Below are 19,751 nucleotides of genomic sequence, written 5' to 3' on the forward strand. Positions count from 1 at the left end.
AGAGCAAAGAACTACTCCAAGAAAAGTAATTAATACCTACTGTAGGAGGATATAAAGAGGTTTTTACAGTAGTTCCCATCACATTATACAATCTTCCTAAGGCTGGATTTTCTGGGGAGAGGGAGTGGGGCAGGGACAGACACACAGACAAGATTCCAATAACCCCCCGGAACCTTCCATCAGGAAAGGCTGCATTTGCAGACCAGTATCTGGCACTCAGGCAGAGTCAAAAAGAGCATGACACAGATCAAATTCAGTTCAGACCAAGACAATGTGCTTGAATGCATGGCCAGAGGTCCTACTTCCACGTAGGAGTAACACAAGGAATGAACACTGTCAGCTTAAATGGAAACAAAAAAAAAAATAGAAATCAACAGTTCCTGTATTTTCTTTGTTCCTTCCCACAAAAGAACCCCTCACCTGGTGTTTGACAGGAAATGTGTATTTCACCCATGTAGCTTGCTGCATCGTTTCTTCTTCTTCTTGTTTTCTCTCTTTTTTTTTCACTTTCTCCTTTTCTTCTCTTTCTATCGCTGTCATCCTGCGTAATCTAATCCATACAGATGAAAGCGCATTTAAGTGCAGGATCTTGCAAGCAAATATAAGAAATCAACAGCACATAACACCCCTCTGAATAAGTTTAAATATCTGAAGTTAAGAGGAATGCCCACTATCAGGTTTTAGGTGTTACTTATAACAGGAACATCACTCTCTTTGCCATTTCAGTGAGGCAAACACAGCTGGATGCAATTGTGTCTAACACCAGACACATCTATTTTCTGCTCCTATGACAAAATGAGAGACAAAACCCAGACTCCACTGAACTAAGAGTGTTGAAATTTGCTTTTCTGAACTCCCAGAGTTTTAGCAGTTTTGAGACTGTGGCTCAGATAAAACAGACGCAGGGGCAATGACACTATAAAAATATTGTTATGGTTTTTCAGTGTTTCTGTTTGAGAAAAGACACTTCAAGTGCTGATTACTATCTCAATTTAAATGTAATTCTTACAGGCTTAAAGGAACTAGCAATTGCAAACCAAAGTAAAATTCTCATATTCAACAATATTTTAGCATTTACTCATTTTACCTCGTATGCCCCAAGGATTCCCGCCAGACGGGCAGCATGACAACTGGTTTGATTGCACACTCCAATATAGCCAGTGCTAGTGCAAATTCTCTGGGTTTGCTGCACATCTGAACAGCCTTAATCCAGTTAGACCTAAATTGGAAAAAAGAGAATGATCTGAAACATATACATGCACTAACATGGCTTGCCATTTTAAGAAGATTTAGTGGTAGGATAAAATCTCCTGTAGTATTACTTTACTCAATACTTTTAGCCTCCGTCATAAGCACACATGATGTTTTATTACAGTGAAGCACAGTGCTTGGAAATCACAGATTTGAGAAAACAGAGACTATTGCTCATAAACACTGCTAACAAAACCACAAGTAAAACACAAGACTATTATTCATTTACCTGTGGGAAGCCCAATTAGGGTGAAGGAAGGATGCTGGGATATTGTTTTCTAGCTGAATAATGGTCAGCCTCAGGGTGGATATGGTGAGAACTTTGGAGCCATGCACAGACCCATTCCACTTGAACTCTCCAGCTGGAGTCAGGCAGAATTTGTGAGAGAGGTGTCGCCGCTTGTCGTGGTCCTCCCTGTGCTGGTGCTTGTTCAAAGCGAAGGAATTGGTGGCATATTGATTGTGATAAACACGGTACTTCCCCTCCTGCCCCAGTTTGAAATAGTTGTTGATGTTTCCTTTAATCACAACGTCCTTCTTGGTGTTCACTCGGGAGATTTCACCTTGAGAGTTGACCACCAGAACCTTATATTGGAAAGAAACATTGGAAACTTTTCAGTAAATCTGTAAAAGAATTCCTTTGATTTACTTATTTATGATTTAGGCTTCAAATGTCTATCTATAAATGAACAAAAATATCCTGCACTAGTTTACAGAAGCAAATAATTGTTTACTCAATACACCCGTATATGTACTTCACCACTGCCTGTCTACAGAGTCAGGATATTCCCAGATCAACTTTAACATTAAGAAATCACCATCTAGGCTCCTCAGACCAAGCAGGAACCCGTTTTGCTGCTCTGATTGTGCCTATGGAAGGAGAGAGCTTTGGGACAGCAGCTTCACTGAACTCAGGTAAGGTCTCTGTGAAGCCCCTCCTTGGCACATCACAGAATTCAGACATGCAGCTTAGCAAACAAATATCCTGGACTTTGAAAACACGGCATGGACAACATCACTGGACTAATCTGTTTGTCAGTAAATGCATGAAATGTTAACTTACAAGGAAAATCAGTTAACAAAAATAAAATTGATATGCCAAATAGTACAGAGACAATTATCTGCAAAAAAGTCCAAACACTTCCTTCCTGGATAAACCAGGCTACTTAACCATACCAGAACCAAAATAACAAACAACCCAGTCAAATAAAACAATTATACCAGTGCACTGGGTCACTATCATATCACTTTGTAGAGAGCACCCAAGAGAGCAAGAGCAATGGAGAAGGGGAAAAAAAGCTTCCTGTGATATTACAATTTCACCATTTGCTCATTAATTATTACTGCCTTTTTTAAAAAGTACCTCCATTGCCTGAAAAAACAACTTTTTAAAACTTCTCAATAAAATTTAGTATCATTTGAAGAAATTATAATTTTTTCAGAACATTTTTTGTAGTTCTTTAAGTTTTCCAAGATGTGCACAAACCTCTCTGGTTTCCTTATATAACTTATTTGTTTCACTTGCTGCAGCAGCAACCTGCTGACTTTTCATCTGGCTCAGTTTGCTATCTGGATTTCTCAATCTGGTGAGCATCCGTGTCGAGCCTGGTGTGCCTTTCCCAGCACCTGGAGAATCACTTCTGTCACCGTTGGATTTCTCTCCTGCCCAGGAATAAAAAGGCTTTTAAAACAAACTTCAGAATTGGAAGTTTTCTACTGATGTACGGAAGTTACTAACAAAACAGAAAGTTTAGTGAAAAGACGCATAAAATGGAAGTTGGAGGTATCTTTATTATTATTATTATTATTATTATTATTATTATTATTATTATTATTATTATTATTATTACCTATGTCCTCTGAAGCCTGGGATCCCCTCTCTGCATTTTCAGCATCATCAAGAGTCCTAATGGAATCGTTCTGGCCAGAGCCCAGCTCGCTGCCACTGCTGTTCTCAACATCTGCCTGTGGAGGTGCAGCAGAACCACTGCTGGGGATCATCTGACCAGTTTCTTCTACAAAAGAACAAATTCAGTTCTAGTTTTTTCTTTTGAATTGCATCAATGAAGCTTTTTAAAGTTTTCATCAGAAAAAGGCAGATGAACATGTTTAGCTGGACTGGAGGGAAACACATATAAAATATTAATTCCCTTCAGAACACTGTATCCATGAAAGTATTTTTTGTTCTGTTTCAAGCAGTTTCAACTTCTACATGTCTGAAAAACTGAAATTCATACCTGTATTTAAAATATATTTGTATTTCACCCAAGACAATATTTTCTATAGATGCACACACAGATAACCCTGAGACTGTTTTGCATTTAGAATTCATAAAATTTGGTCTTCCTGAACCATCTGGTTGTCTCTCTTTTAATTTTCTTGCGCTTTAGCTGCTCCTCAGAGCACACATCTTTCAGTTTCCCTTGTTTTCAATGGAGCCTTTGATTGTCTCTTCCTCAGCACCCTAATTCTCGTGAATCCCAGAGATTTCTGTTCCACTGGCACCGCTCTAAATATCAGCCCACCTAAAACATCAGCCCCTTCCTGATCTGATGGGTCTTGATGTGGCTTCAAATGGGCTCCTGGTCCTCAGCTGTCCTTGTTAATACTGTGTCTTGACAGCTCTGGACTTTGTTGTCACCTCACCTGTCGTGCTGCCCAGTAAGAAATTTTGACTAAATATCACTGAATTGCAGCTACCTCAAAATAAATCCCTCCAGCCTTCCAGTAGGAACAAGCCCCAGTCCCTGGAAACAGCAAACCCAGCAATGTCTTCTGGGCTTAGTGCCAAAGGGAGACAGTTCAGCTGTTTAAAATCTAGAAGATCTGCCTGTTTCTAGAATTCTTCCAAAGCATCAGAGATTCTGATGTTGTTAAGAAAAGTGACAGAACAAAACCTTTTTAGAGTGAAATATTCACTCCTAGCAGAAGGATGGATCAGGTAAATACCCTGGAATTCTTACAAGATCCCTAATCTGAATGCATCTTGATTTCTGACTGTGCCGAATAGGTAACCACCACTGTTTGATCCATTTCCTTTTTATTATGAGGAAAAATTGACCTGTTGCCATGGCTGCTGGTTGGAGGAGCGCAGAAGCACCCAAACCAGACTCTTAATGAAGATTAATATCCAAATTGCGTTTAACAGACAGTCTCATCTACCTCTGCATTTTACTCATCTTTCCCCCCTCTTCTGGGGGTAACTGCCTCACTGATCCTGGTTCAGTATCTCCCTCTCTCTGGGACTCTTGAACTGAAATTTCATAGTAAGAATATAAACACTGCTGTGAATATAGTGAGTTAGACAGGAGGAAAAACCCTCTCCACACACACTTTCCTACAAACAAGAGCCCACTAACTTAGAACTCACGTAGAAGCTTTGGAAGGAGAAAAGTACTTGTGAAAGCATAATAAGTAATGATAAATATGTAAGTGAATCTTTACAATAAAATACAAACCCATAAAGCTGTCTGAAACAAAATCATAGGATGTGGATCTTTTCCATTAAACCTCTACACAGTTATTTTAACTTAAAAAGGGAATAAAAAATAGGAGACCTGACAAAAACATTTGGTCGTGTATCTAAAATACATGGTCTTTGCCTCGTACATGAGAACCTTTTCTGTACTTAAAAAGCATATTATGAGACTTGCACATTACGGATTCATCTTAGCTTTCATTCTGTCCTCCTGTTCAGAAAGTTTATTACAAGTTTTGGATGCATTGACTTTCCTAAGTTGAAAAGCTGCAGACTGTGACTGCATGGAGAACTATTTCTGTAGGAGAGAAAACATTTACTGCCCTTTTTAAAACATAACACACCGAATACGTCCACAATGCATCTTTAGATTTTTAAGAACTGAGACTAAAACTGAGAATAAAATCCTGATCGTTTTAACGGTGATCAGCTGATCGGAACAACATTAGGTTATGTAGTAAATCCTGTAACAGAATATAATTCTAGATGCAATATAAAGTAATGCTAGCAGAGTACACTCATAGTTTATGTTACACCTAATCAACTCCCACTTACTCCTAAAGCAAAAGTAAGTTTGTCTGGTTTTAAATAGTGTATATTATTACCTTTGAGTCACTGACACAGCAGAACAAAACATGCTAAAATACAATAACCCTTGTGCTTATAATTCTGCAATCTGTTTAAAATTTCCAGCATGACAATTTTAATCTTGACATTTCAGTGCAATGGTTTGTTCACGTGAATGAAAATGCTTTGTTAGTAATTTACACAGTAAATGAGAGGTTAAAATAATAAACGAGCCAGCAGCAAATTAGATTTGAAATAAACTTCGAGAGGATGCTAACAATCATTACGGATCACTATGGAAAAATAAAATATACAGAAAGTAGAAAATAAAAAGCTTAGCCATAGTTGTCTTTGGAAGGCATGGAAACAAATGCTAATGTCATGGAGGACCACAAATTTCAAGCACTAGTTGCAAGAAAATTAACTTTGAAATGTTAATGACAACGTAGCAGTAAAGGATGGCACTGCAAGCAAACAGCATGAGTGATATATATGCTGGGAATGGTTTTAGTGGACAAATCAGAGAGAAAAACAGATTCCCCAAATTACAGAGGCATTGGTAACAGTGCCTTCTGTACCTGAGAGTTCCAGAGGGAGCTCTGATGCCACCTTCTTCTCTGCCACGTTGTTGCTATCAAGGGTTTCTGACTGACACCCCACTGCGTCCTTCCCTTCAGAGCAACTATTCTCTCCTGCAGAAGGATTTGTGGTGTTGTCATCAGTGCTTGAGGTCACAGAGTTACTTTTATCCCCAACGACTGTTGCCTCTATAGTAAAACGCACAACAAAACTTTAGGGATGTTCTTTATTATGCCTTAGGATGTCATCTGGCATCATCCATGGAAAGCAACTTCAGCAGCTTTGTTTGTTTGATAATGCTGAAAAATAGTGAGTTTTTGCTTTTCCCCTTTTTTTTTTTTTTTGCTATGAGATGGTATTGTCTCAGAATCAAAGAACAAACCAATTGTCAGTAGGAAAAAGTTAAAAATGATGTAATGTGGCTTACTACAAACATGTTGATCACAACCTGTAAGCACCACCTGTACCTCAAGGCAGGGTATCTAGGAGCCAGCTGTGTAGAAGTAGGGAAATTGGTGAAATTACTTAAGAATAACTCCACACACAAGCACAAAGAAACTGACAAATATCACCTATTACAGAAATATCTTGGAGAATCATACAAAGAGAGTATTGCATTAACACTCAAAGAAATGTGGGGTTCACTTCACTTAAAAGGAGCTGTTAAAGCACAGTCAGTTTCTTTACCTTCTGTTTTCTCTTTTTCCACGTCTTGCTCACTGTGTGTTTCCTCAATTTTATCCTGGTCTCCAGATTCTTCCTTGTCTCTCTCAGCATCTATCTGGTCATTATCAGCATCAGTTTTGGCCTTTTCTGCTTCCTCATCTCCCGTGTTTTTATCTTCCACTATTTCTCCTTTTCTTGCTCTGATAATGTCCAAAATCTCATCTACAATATAAAGCATGTTGTCAGCACGAAACAACAAACCACCTACAGAGTCACGGAGCACAAATAACATGACATAAATCCTGCTTCTGATGTAAGATAAACTAGATTTGATTCAAAGTGCAGCATCTATTCCCATTACACAAAATATTCCTACCATTTGCTGCAGAAAGGAAAGACTTGTTGTTGCCCCTTGCTTTGTTTGTGAGGTCTTCTGTCACATCCATGTGCCGATGAACTTCTTCCCGCATCTCGTCCAGGGTTTTGCATAGGTCAGCTTCCCAGTAATCTTTGTCCAGGCATTCAATTAACTCTGCCAGCTGGATCTTTGTGCTGTAGTACCAGATTTTCTTATCCTTCTCACTTTCTGAATCTTCCTCTCTGTAGCAGTATTTAAAAAATATTGATTTTAAAGTATCTGGATAAATGACAAAAATTGCTACCAGCCTGCTTTCTGCAACAGCATTATGAAATGTCAATACCTGAGTGTGAATAAACAAATCACGTTGCTCATATGCACCCAGTTTAATATCAATATTCCTTTCTTGTTTCCTTCATCCCCTCAGTTCTCATGACAACTTCCTCAGGAAAGCTTTGAAGTCTCCTTAAAACTGGTTTGTCCAATCTGACAACAAGGTTTATTCTCATTATATTTACTATTTCTGTAACTAGTAATTTACTACTAAATCTGAAATAATTTGTAAGTCCAGAATCCATAATATTCGGGGAAAAAAACACAGTTAGAAAATTCAAAGTATAATATGTCACATTCATAAAATGTTTTATATTGGCATCCTACAGTACCCACCTGTGAGAGCACCAGTAAGGGATGAGTCATGATACAACGCCTTTGAAAAGAAGGGATTTCCACATTTTTCATCTGCAGTACTCCATGGCCCCAAGAGCCCGGAATTACTGGGGCCAACAGCACCTCAGCAGGGCCACAGACCCAAGGGAGCTCCATCAACACCCAGGTAACAGGCTCTCCTGGAGGCTGCACAGCACAGGGAGGATGCTCCAAGTGCTTCTGCAGCTGCTGGATTTCGACTTGGCTCAAACCATCCAGTGGAGCAGCAGCAGCCAGACCCAGGCTGGCGTGAGCCCGTCCACTCATTTCCACAGCACACCCCAGTGCTCCCCACACCGTGTGGGCGCCACTGATTGCCCAGCCTGGCCTTCACCTGGGCAAAGGAAATCAACTCCTGCTGCACTTGCAGCCCCTGTTCCAGCACTGCAGCCTGTGTGGCTCACACTGAGAACCCAGAGTGCTGACAGCAATGGGAAGCTGACTGTAAATCTCAAAGATCTGCCCCTGTGGGGTTTGTTGCACGTTCCTCTCTACTGCTTCCCTTCCTGTGGCTTATACGTTAAAAATGGCACAAATTGGCCTCAGGGATTCAGAAAGACAACCAACCTTAAGGGAACTTGATCGTTGTTGATCTACTGCCTCCCACTCTGTATTTGTGAAACAATTAATATTTGCAACTCAAACAGAACAGTACCAAACTAAGGTGGTTGTGAAGTTAATAACGGCAGTATTACACAAAATTCAACTACTAACTTGTCACAACCATTATTACAAAACAGACTTTTGGTTTTGATGATAAAACCTGGTATATTGCAAAGAAACTTGCATCTCTCTCATAAAGGCCTCTGCTCATGAAAAGCAACTAAATCTACTTTACCCATTTATTCCTCTAAACTGCCAACATTCCATTAGTTTTAACCACGCCAACCTGTTAAGTTTGACAAGTTTTCTCAGAAAACAGCTCATTTCAGGAAGACTGTCACGTACAACACACCAAAATGTAACAGCTGAACACTGACAATCATTTGACTCTATGGAATGTTTGAGGCCTGTAAACTTCCATGTTAAATAAAACTACTGTCTAAATCATGTTTCCTCTACACCAAGAGTTATTTACTAATAACAATAGGAATGAGAGCACTTCCACTACCGGTGGTGAACAAAAGCCACAGAAGAGGAAGATAAAGGCAAGTACCCAAAGACCAAGATGGAAGAGGAGATGAGAATGCAAGAATAGGGCATTACACAGTGAGAGGAAATAAAAGGATGAAATAAAATTTAACTAGAAGGGACAGGGAATGGGTGCCTCCGGAGCTTTCCCTGGCAGGTGTCCAAGGGAAATGGCAAGGGCAAGACCCTGGCAGAGCAGCAGGTGTAAGGCTGCTGTGCTCCAGACAAACATGACTGTAGAACAGGATGCTGTTATTACTCTGTTTCCTAACTGACCCAGAAGGGAACTTGAACCTTTCATTTTGAACCCCTCTCTTGTAGCTGTTACAGCACTACTTGCTAGAGAGATAATGCCATTTATACATCCTCTTATACGACCTAGATACACAACAATACAGAATATACCCTTCATATAGAATCCGAGAGTCACTTGGGCTGGGAAAGACCTTTGAGATCAGGTCTGACAATGTATTTTCATCTTTCCACGAGGAAAGGCTGTGCCTGCATCCATCTGCCAGACAAGTAGCTTGTACACACTGCTCCTATTTTGACGGTGATCATCCAAGTGTTTTCTTACTTTCATGTTTCTCCCCCCACTCAGCAAATCTGAGACTGCTCCAGCTGCACTAATGCAGCCAGGGTGAGCATGTGTGTCGCCTGAACATCCCAAGCAGCATCTGGCTTTTCCCTCCCTATCAGCCCTTTCTATTCCAGGTTTGCAAGGTTCCGTTGGACTGAAAAGCAATTAACTGCGGTTTTCAGTTTCCCTGGAGAAGTCAAGAAAAAGCCCTCAGCACCAGTAAGGTTTGCTGTATTGCAGGCCAGTAAACCCTGAGGCTCAGTGTGCAGAGCTGAGGCATCAGACCACCAGGAGTATCCTGCAGAAAGCACCTGGAGCTTTTCCTTTCATGTGTGATTTGAGACCTGCCCATTAAAGAACTGCTCAGATAATATTCCAGAAACAGACAATGAGGTTATCCAAGGGTATTTCAATACCCTTCTACTTCATTTATATCAGGGGTTGAGCATAAAGTTTGTTTTCAACTGAAGACTCTTGCAAGAGAATTTCAGGAATTGAAGTTTTCTCTTGAAAAAGCACAGACAGAATGTGAAACAGCACAGACTGGTTGGTCTGTGTGCTTACACCAAACTCATCTCTGGCCAGACTTCTTTCCAAGATTCAGATGTGTGCCAGGGGAAGACTTGGAGCACGCAGCAGAAATCATTCCATGCAATCCATTTGGGCCAACTTCGATAAGACTTAAATTAGCAATTATATAATTCCAGCTAACGTTCCCTTAACATCTTTTTGTGTTTACTAAAGGGACACGACTTTCACCCTCTGAAGAAACCAGAGGGGCTGTCATAAAAAAATGGAAAGATGCAAGACTACACAAGGAGCAGCTCCCAATGCTTTTCTCCAGCAATCCAGACAGATCTGCCAGCTTGGTGCTGGACAGGTCTGCAGAGACTCCAGGGGACTCAGCTGAGTCACACACAATATGTGAGGCCAAGGAGGGAGAAAAGAATCACATGACTATTTCCTACCTCTTTCAGCCTCCTTGGCTGACAGGAACTATTCACTGGCAGGCTGCAGAGACAAGTTTAAAGACCGATAAAAGCAACAGAGAAGATACTTGAAACTTTCCAGTGAGGTGGTAACAAAATATTTAGTACTACTAGTAGCAGATATTTCCTGAATTCCATGATGATACAGTAGGAAACTGAAGAATTCAGGAAATTGTTTAAAGCAATCTATTCAAATGAAGACCCAAACCCTTGTTAATTAGATGGAGAAAATAGAGGAGGACCCCCTAAGAACATAAACAGCATGACAAATCTTGCAGAAAAAAAAGCTGAAACTGCGTTTGACTGTCGAGGAAGATCCATACAATCCAGGAATAACAATGCGTGTCCTATTTTTGCCATCAAAATGAAAGCCAAACAGTGTTTCATTATCTTCTTTCACAGATAATTGATAAATCCAAAAACATTTCAATATTTCTATAAAGATAAACTTGTTAAAACACAGCAGCAGTTCACAAAGACAATGCAAGTCTAAGTCCCAAATTTCCTGAGTTAATAGCTTGCAGAAATAATCTTCACAAGTAAAACAAATGCAACTGACCCAGAGGCATCATCCTTAATTTGTAAACAGCTTGAAACAAAAACGTCAGGAATTAATTTGCTCTTGGCCTGTTTTTTGTTTTAATCTTGTTGATATTTGTTCACGAGAAGACTCCTTCGGTGTCCACTTTTCCATCTTTGCAAAACAGAAGAGGTGGAAAAGAGAAACAAACCCACAACTGATGGGCTTAAAAAATGCAAGTGATGGAAATAAAAGTATCAGGGAACAAGTCTAGAAAGCCCTTTAAAAGGTAGGAAAACCAGCAGTAGGTTGGATTTATGACATTTAAAGGGGGAGAGAGGAGAAGAAGTAAAAAGCCCTAAAAACCCTTTTGAGAAACAAAACCACCAAGAATTTAGGATTTCAGTTCTCTAATCCTCCTGGGCAGGATTTCAAATCGGTATTTGTGCAGATTATTTTTAGATCTATTGGTTTCCTCTGATGCATTTGATCACATGGCATTGGGGAATACACTCTATTCATTTTAATAAAGTTGATATAATAATATAATTTCACAGATCTCAGGTTTTAGCATTTGGCAGTTACCCCTTAAATTACCCTTCAGTTATCCAAGACATCAGGTGTGGTTTGATCCTGTCCAGTGTGTATAAATAAGTAAATAAGTAAATATATGCAAAAAGTTGGGTTTGCAACACAGCATGCTGACTGAATTTAAAAACTGAAAGTACAGGGTTTAATGTCAATGAGAGTTATTAAAGCTGCATTTCCCTGGAATTAAATTGTGTAGTCCTTTTGCCCCCTTATGAAATCATTTGCCCCCAGAACACCTAAAAGTAATGCAAAATACTGGTTTTAAAAACTCAGTACATTTAACTTTTGAAGATGTCTCTTCTAAGTGCAGTTAAAATTACTACCAATGTGCTAGAAAGAAACAACTCTCACATGTGCAGATTTCAAAGGCTCACGAAGCACCTGCATGATTCATTTTAGTTTGAAATATGTTGAAGTACTGTCTGTATCAAAACCTTGTGAACATCAAATGCTCCACTTCACCAGGAAAAAATCATTGTTTCACAGATCAAGTTTAGTTAAAAATAATTACCAAGCTGGCTACGTAGAGAGAGGAAACAAAGTCTGCCCATTTATCTCAAAACCAGCTCCTGAGTGATCTGGATTTTTTCATGGTAATTCCCAGACCTCTGCCAGTACAGGAGAGCAGCAAAGACAAGCCCATCTCTCCAACAGCCTTTTCCTCAAGAGTTTTGAGGGGAAAGATACAAAAACAAGGCAGAGGAAACCATAAGTTATTAAAGCACAAATAACTAGAGCAAAAATAATCCCAGTTATGTCTCCTTCACAACCAGGCTTTTTGTAGTTGAAAATCAAGATTTCAACACGTTTTCTGAAAACAAAAGGTAGGAAATTCTGTACGAAGCAAAGGAATAATTGGGATATCAACAGCGTCAGGTGCCCATCACATCCTGCTGAACCGCCTGAATGGTCCACCCCTTACTGTGGAGCATGTGACTGAGTATAAACATGGAGAATATATATATAGGAAAAAAAAAGAGAAGACTATAAAAGATTCCCTGCATCCTTTGAAAGGTTACTTGGCACTACTGTGACATTTATAACCCAGAGAAACTAAAAAAGATCAAACATGGACTCATTTTTTACGAATACCAAAGAGGAACACAGGAAACAGAGCAGAGATAATTAACACTTAAACCATCAGCTGACAATGCTCCAGAGAAACAGCCCCACATTTTAAAGGAATACCATGAGCCCTTAGAAGTGTCATCTTTGCAAGATGTTACACTATCAGCAGACCTCACAGTCCCTTTCAAGCACTCTGGCTACTATCTTACACATTCACTGTAACCTGCTTTGTGTGAAATTCTGTTAAGGTACCCAGCTGTGGTTTATTTTCTCCGTAACACTGAATGGAAAACTGTGTTTCTGTGTTTTCAGAGCTCTGCAAAAATCTCTATTTCTCCTAATTTAACAATAGCACTGATTTCACTTAAATATTTTTTTCTCCTCCATTATGAGAACAGTTAGATAAGAACAGTCTTTTATGAGAAAACCAATCTTTAGCTATTTTCCCGGGAAAAATGGATTTCAGATTCAACTCTTCAGGTAAAATCCAGGGCACAATGCCCTCACTAGCAAGGATTTGATTCCTATTAATATTTTGAGGCACATTTGTATCTTGAGACCAACCAGTAACAGGTAATTGAGTGAAACACACACAGCACCTCCCTTGAAGACAGGCATGACCTGCTACGGTGACTTCCTCTGCACTACAGAACAATGCTCAATGCAACGTTTTCTGCATTTCTGCTAACAGTGAATCCCTTTGAGCATTGCTGAAAGTTTCAGCTTCAAAGGCACAGCACCAAAATAGTACCAGAACTTGGCCAGCCAAACACTGATGAAGCAGGTGACAGACCACAAGTAGTGTCCTACACACCAAGTGATCGTAAAAAGAATCAAACTTCTCTTCAATAACTTCTACAAGAAACTGGGAGGTTGTCATTATTATTCCCTTTCTTTTCGTCACATTCACGTGTTTTAGGTACATTAATATTAAACCTGAGGCCCTGATTTTATGTCCTTTTTATCTATAGATGATAAGAATATTAATTTTGGATTAATATGGATTATTTACATGGTCTTTAGTAATCCCCTTACAAAACAGCAAGCAACAGCCTTATCTAGAAGGAAAGAACAATCTGAAGAAGAGAACAGCAATTGACATGACGCAGTAAAAGCACAACATTGTTCAGAAGTGATGCAAGGATTAGCTGACTCACATGATGATTCTCCTGTTCAGGAACCAGTATTTCCGCCTGTGCCTGTCGTATCCGATGGGCTCGTGTCGGATGTAGGGTTTGTTTTTTTGGATTTCAGCCACACAGTCAGTCACTCCAGGCACCTTGTGTGCCACGCACACCTCGCACTGCCACTCGTCTTCGGGCACCTCCTCCAGAGGGGGCTTCACGCACTCCAAGTGGTACACGGCCGAGCAAGTCTCACAGCAAAGCAAATCCCCAAGTTTGTGACAAACCCTACAATGATCATCATACTGAATAACACCTTCTGACATTAACTCCTCCCGTGCAATGTTTGTGGTAAGAAACTGATCCACTAAGAACTGCAGAACTTTGATTTTATTCTCTACTGGTCCATAAGGATAGTCCTCTGTCTCTTGGTAAGGAAGAACATGATGGTATTCCTTGTCACTCTCACAATATACCCGCAGAACCTCTGGCCACGTCATTCCATCTATGAAATACAAAGTGGAATTAACGCTATCTTTGAGGTCAGCAGGTCCAAAGGTAGTATTTGAAGTGTCTTCTTCACGTAAAACTGCTTTTAACAGCACTATATGCATCTCTGCCATAAGTGTGCACTGCTCTTGACTTACCAGAGCTGCACAGAAGTCCTCAAAACGAAAAGGAGAGAGGCGCAAAACAGTGCCAAAGTTCCTTAGTACCTCATAGATGGCAATAACATTCATTATATGCTCACTAGGCACCATTAAGTCCTCTGAGGATTTAGGAAACTCCAAGGGTGGGATATCTTTTTCTTCCAATATTGGAGAACGAGGACGATGTGCTCTTTGTCTTCTCCTACCTGCAATAAAAAACAACAGTGAGAATTCTGCTGTTCACAGGTCAACACGGGAGTTTAAACATCTATCATCAATCACTGTGTTAACATTGTGAACTAATGCAAATGCAGGCTTCACAAGCTTCACAGCTACAGAAATGTGTTCACTCAGCTAACCATCTCCTACTTGAACTAACAGTATGAAAATAAGACACAAGATGTCTGAAGTTTTGCTTTAGACACATACAGGAACTGCATTTCCCATACAATATACTTCTACTGAAGCTTTAAAATGAAATCTAGACATGCAATTGTTTAAACTACTTACAAAGAAAGACAGTTTCCCCACAGCCAAAATAGTATTTTTTCTCATTTTTATTCAGCATGACTAGTTTAAACCTCAAACATCAAGCTCCAAACAGATATTTTGTATTACATGATTTCAAGTTATTCTCCTATCCAGCAAGGGTATCCAGGAAAGCTCATTTCAAGCAGATGTCTTAGGACATCAATTTCAACCAAATTAAAATACAAAAGAGGACCTAAAGTGTGTTGCCCACTGCTTTCTAACTAGAATATTTCTCCTGACTACCTATAAACCAAAGCCAGAAGGTAAATGTGATGTTTTATGGAAATATGTCAAAATTCTCAGTTTCTCAAAACAAACAAACAAAAACCCAACCCAACCCACCCTCATGCTTCAATAAAACAGGAGCCATATCCACCAAATGAGAAGGCAAAATTACAGAAGGACAAAGTTTACCAGTAAAAGGTAATCTAAAGAGCTGTTTTACTATCTAAAAGAAAAGACTGTGAGCATAATTTATTCAGTCTCAGATGCCAATTCAGATAAGATGCTACACTTCCTTCCCCTGGATTCCACAATCCTTGATGCCAAGCAGAAGGAAAAACAAAACAGGAAAGCTTTTGTAAATGACACTACCTGACAGATGAAATATTTTAATCTTCTATCCAAATAACCAGCTACATGCAACTATTTCTCAGCTATCAGTCAAAAGTTTTAGATGCACTCATTAAACTTACTTCCCTCTATAGAAAAAAAACAAGTTGAAAAAATCTCATAAAACATCATAAAACATCTCATAAAACATCATCCAGGTTTAATCCAAGAACCGAGATGAAAACTGCTTTTAGGTCCTCTTACTAAGCATACTAAGATTCTGGTCAACAACTAAATTTCAAAATTATCCACTGTCCATGGACAAGTGTCAGCAGGATGCATTTCATGCCCAGAGAAAATCCAAAGAAAAACTGCAGCTATCCATAGCAGCCACTTCCCACACACACTTCATTAAATGGGACATGTATTCAACTTTGTGTGTTCTGACACTGAGCAGTGACACAACCAATAGTCTGGAATTTTAAGATTCACATTCCTAATCTCTTAACCAAATTCTGCACATAACAGACTTCCCCAAAAACTGGTTCAAGGAAATGAAGAGATGAAGTGAGTTCCAGTCAGCTTGGATGTTACCATTAAATGGAAATGGATCTTTGTGGCATTTGTTCAACCCACCCTACTCCCTTGGATACTCCCAGAAATACAGAAAATAAGTCTAATGTGGGAGAAAACCTGCTAAGGCAGATCCTGCTGAACCTGCAACACCATCATTAAAACATTAATGCACTGAAAAGGGGAAAAAAAAGTTACCAAAAAGAAAAGCTACCTCTAAGAAACATCTTAGACACAACAAATGATTCCAGAAAAATAAATCAACCCTTAGACTGGTATGGCAAGAGGGCACCGGACACAGCTCTCCCTTTCCAATGTTAAAGAATAAAATCTTATACAACAAATCACACACCCAAACAATACAGAAGATGAACTGCAAGATGTTTCCATTACAGAAGCAACAAGTCAACCTCATCTGGGGATAAAAATAACTTTCCAAGTTTAGTGAAGTTTGAGTTCTGAGTGTGGAAAATGAAGGAATGCTTCTATGACTGTCTTCCAACATGCCTCTGCACTAATCAGTGGAAAATGTTTAATCATGGCAAACACACAAAGACAAAGGAGTTCCACAGGCAGGCACAAAGCAAGTGCTCTCTAGATTAAACTCGACTTTTCTATCACCGTGATCCAACATCATATATACATAAGGCACAGCTGGTTTAATTAAAAGACCCCAAAGCAAAAGGAGACTCTCACACAACAAACCGCTGTGGGGTCCTGAAGCTTCCTTCAACATCGCAGTCCTAGCTGGCCATGCAGGACAACACCATCACCACCAGCACAGGACAGATACTCTGAAATCACTGGTGGCCCTCACAGAGTCCAGATACCACAAAGGCCAGCAGAGCTATCAGCCAGGATTATTTCTGTAGCAGAAAAATGTGTCTGTCACACAGTAAAGCCATAGCACAGCCCTTCAAGAAAGAGAGCAGCAGGGACATTAACCCTGCTTTACCTGAATTAATGAGAAGTGACAAATCCCCCCAGTAATTTTAGACAAAAATAAACCAGAGTGAAGGACCACTGCTGGAAAAAACCAGACTTCAAACACCAATTTTGCTGATGTCCCCTTCACACGAGATAATTGTGGCATGGAATCACAGAATCATCACGGTTGGGAACACCCTCAAGACCAAGTCCAACCATCTCAGCCCCACCACCACGTCCTCAAGTGCCACATCCCCACACTTCAGAACACCTCCAGGGGTGGTGACCCACACCAGTTTCCTGAGCAGCCTGTCCCAGTGCTTCACAACCCTTCAGCGAAAAAAGCTTCCTAATAGATAAACCAAACACCTACTGGTGCAGCTTTAAGCCACTTGTATATTTGTCACACGAAATTAATAGGGGAATAAACCCCAGAAGTTTAAAACAAGGCATTCCTAATATGTTCTGAAAAAGTTAATCTCTAACACTTCCTCTTACAAAGGAAGCACATTGGTACAATCAGAGATCTAGAAGAAATGTGTTACCAGGATATAAATGTGTCATAACAGCATAATAAAGAGCTGTACTTTGGTGCAAGCATTAGTCACACCATTCCATCCCCTACTTCAATCAATTTATGTATTTTCATGTTTGCTTTGGTATAAAGAACAGAAGTTTCAAAAGCAGTAATAAAATGGACAATAGGAAAAGCAGACTGCATTATAAAATGTGTGCTCCATTTGTGTTAGGCCTCACAGTTGCAGCACATTACAGTATTATGCACCTCAACACTCCCCATCCGCACTGGAAACCACACACCACAGCTCAAGAGCTCAAATCATTTCTCTTTTCGGACACTGAACTGCTCTGAACAATTCTCAACTAAATATAAACTGGTTTCCAGAGCTAAAAAAGGCAAGTATTCAAAGATGCAGAATATTTTAGAAAGAAACTGTATTTTTCTTGAATGACTTGATGGCACAGCATTTAAAATCTTTTTTATGCTGGCTTTTTTTTTTTTCTTTCCGATTTCACTTTCAATTCGTTATTAATATTCTCTGTACTGGGGTTGAAGAGAATGTGAAGTTGAGGACAGAGTCACAAAGTGTGATTTGGAAATTCAGAAATTCCAAGCAATTTGTGCTTAAATGCATTACTGGCCAATACATCAACTGTCATCTCAAGAAACACTCGGACACCTTTAAAAAAAACCTCAAAAGCCTGAACCAACAAACCCAAGCAGTCTAAAAATCTCCAGTGAAAAAAGGATGGACATTCTCTGCCAAGGTGCTCATAAATCCTGAAGCACTGCAAGCGGCTGCTGAATTGAAATTAAAAGTGCAGGTCAATGGGACATGGTATAATGATGCCAAAGTGCAACAAGTCTCTTTTTTGAGCAGAAATGTGGGTATTTTACTGCTTGGGTGGATAACCTTTCTTCACTGCTGATTTTTTCAGCGTGCTGACAACCCACACAGCTCACCCTGCTCTGGAGCAGTTCCACCTCCTGCGTGAGGGTTTTTGAAGATCACAGTCCATGTTTACCCAACTGTGCCTCATAAACACACACACAAAAAAATATCCCTCAAACGCTGAAAAATGTCTCCCTACAATAAGCATGTACAATTTTTCAAGCTCTTCTCCTTCAAGGACAATCTTCCTTTTCATCAGGAAAGTGGGCCAATATTTAAATTCGACATTCAGTGGCAGACACAAAAAAACCCACCATCCAACAAAGAACTCTGGCCACTTCAAACATTTTAGCTTGAATTATTTTAGAGATACTAGGGTTTGACAACCTTTTTTTTTTTTTACTTTGTTGTCATTTGTCAAGGATTTGGGCCCCACAGGGAATTTTTGTTTCAGATAGAAATTGCAGTATGTACTGTTTTGTTTAACCCCAAAACCATCAAGAGGAGTGCAGAGCAGGTGCACTGGCAAATAACTTCTCCTTTAAGCACCACCACCTGACTGACCAGACTTTAAACTGAATTTTCATGTGACTACCCTAAATCCAAGAAATCTACTCTCAATTTATACCCAGACTGAAGTTTCCCAAACCATACTCAAGTTTTATTACATGCAAATTAGATACTTCTGAGATCGTTTCTGCAAGTTAACAAAGTCTCTGAATCGAATTCCACCTTCAAGTTTGAGGCAATACAAAGGCACGAAATGTCCACTTCTACATCACTCAAATTCCACAGCTTTATTTGGTGGGAAAAAAAAAAAATGGATTTGCCAATAGCCTCCTGCTGCCACAGCTGGAATATTGACGGGATCCAGATCCCCTGGAGTGTCTGAGCACTACGTTTCTATCAGGCATGAGCTTCTTCTAAATGGCAACTCCTTCACTGGTTGCCTCTCCCCATGTGCTAAAGCAGTCTGCAGTGGTTACCTGTCCCTATTTTGAATTCTCTAGTTGAAGAGCTGCCTGTAATTAAGATTAAAGAGTAAACAATTCTATTCCCATGGCACATTTAATTACAGATACTGATAATTGTAGTCTACACTTAGGATAATCTGCTAAAATAATTTATATTACAAATTTAAGCAAACACGCTAATGATATTTGAAATAAAACAAAGTTACTCAAGTAACAGTCTGAACACCCAAAACCAGGAATTACTTTAAAAACCCAAACCATTGCTTTATTCTTTTTATTTGCGTCTACTCAACCAACTTGGTTCAAATACTGACCCTCTCAGAATTTAGAAATTAAAAAGTGTTTACAAAGACCAAAAACCTTGTCTCCATTTTCATTCACAGACTGAAAGAAGAAAAGGGAAAGTCACATCTACTCTTTACCACAGGAGAATACAGAATTTAAAACTACTTTAACCATCTTTAACACATCTGCTGGTTTATGTAAACTGAGTTTCTGAATTAACTGTAGACATCACTGTCC

At 39.5% G+C, this 19,751-nt stretch overlaps 1 protein-coding gene across 10 annotated transcripts in view; it reads right to left on the reverse strand.

Moving 5' to 3' along the window:
- The window catches only part of BPTF (bromodomain PHD finger transcription factor), a 52,753-nt gene that overhangs the window by 26,051 nt on the left and 6,951 nt on the right, over window positions 1-19,751 (reverse strand). For 8 of the 10 annotated variants that reach the window (XM_066200316.1, XM_066200313.1, XM_066200312.1 and 5 more), the window contains exons 2-10: window positions 13,644-14,466; window positions 6,918-7,141; window positions 6,563-6,763; window positions 5,875-6,063; window positions 3,102-3,266; window positions 2,738-2,913; window positions 1,481-1,836; window positions 1,088-1,219; window positions 421-550 (exon numbers count right to left, since the gene is read on the reverse strand). In XM_066200316.1, the coding sequence (XP_066056413.1) occupies window positions 421-550; window positions 1,088-1,219; window positions 1,481-1,836; window positions 2,738-2,913; window positions 3,102-3,266; window positions 5,875-6,063; window positions 6,563-6,763; window positions 6,918-7,141; window positions 13,644-14,466 (2,396 nt within the window). The remainder of the gene's footprint in view (window positions 1-420; window positions 551-1,087; window positions 1,220-1,480; window positions 1,837-2,737; window positions 2,914-3,101; window positions 3,267-5,874; window positions 6,064-6,562; window positions 6,764-6,917; window positions 7,142-13,643; window positions 14,467-19,751) is intronic. The other 2 variants (XM_066200315.1, XM_066200319.1) reach the window with 2 other exon arrangements.

Source organism: Chamaea fasciata, unplaced genomic scaffold, assembly GCF_029207755.1.
Source record: "Chamaea fasciata isolate MVZ Bird 193981 ecotype frontalis unplaced genomic scaffold, bChaFas1.0.hap1 SCAF_19, whole genome shotgun sequence".
Classification (NCBI taxonomy): domain Eukaryota; kingdom Metazoa; phylum Chordata; class Aves; order Passeriformes; family Sylviidae; genus Chamaea; species Chamaea fasciata.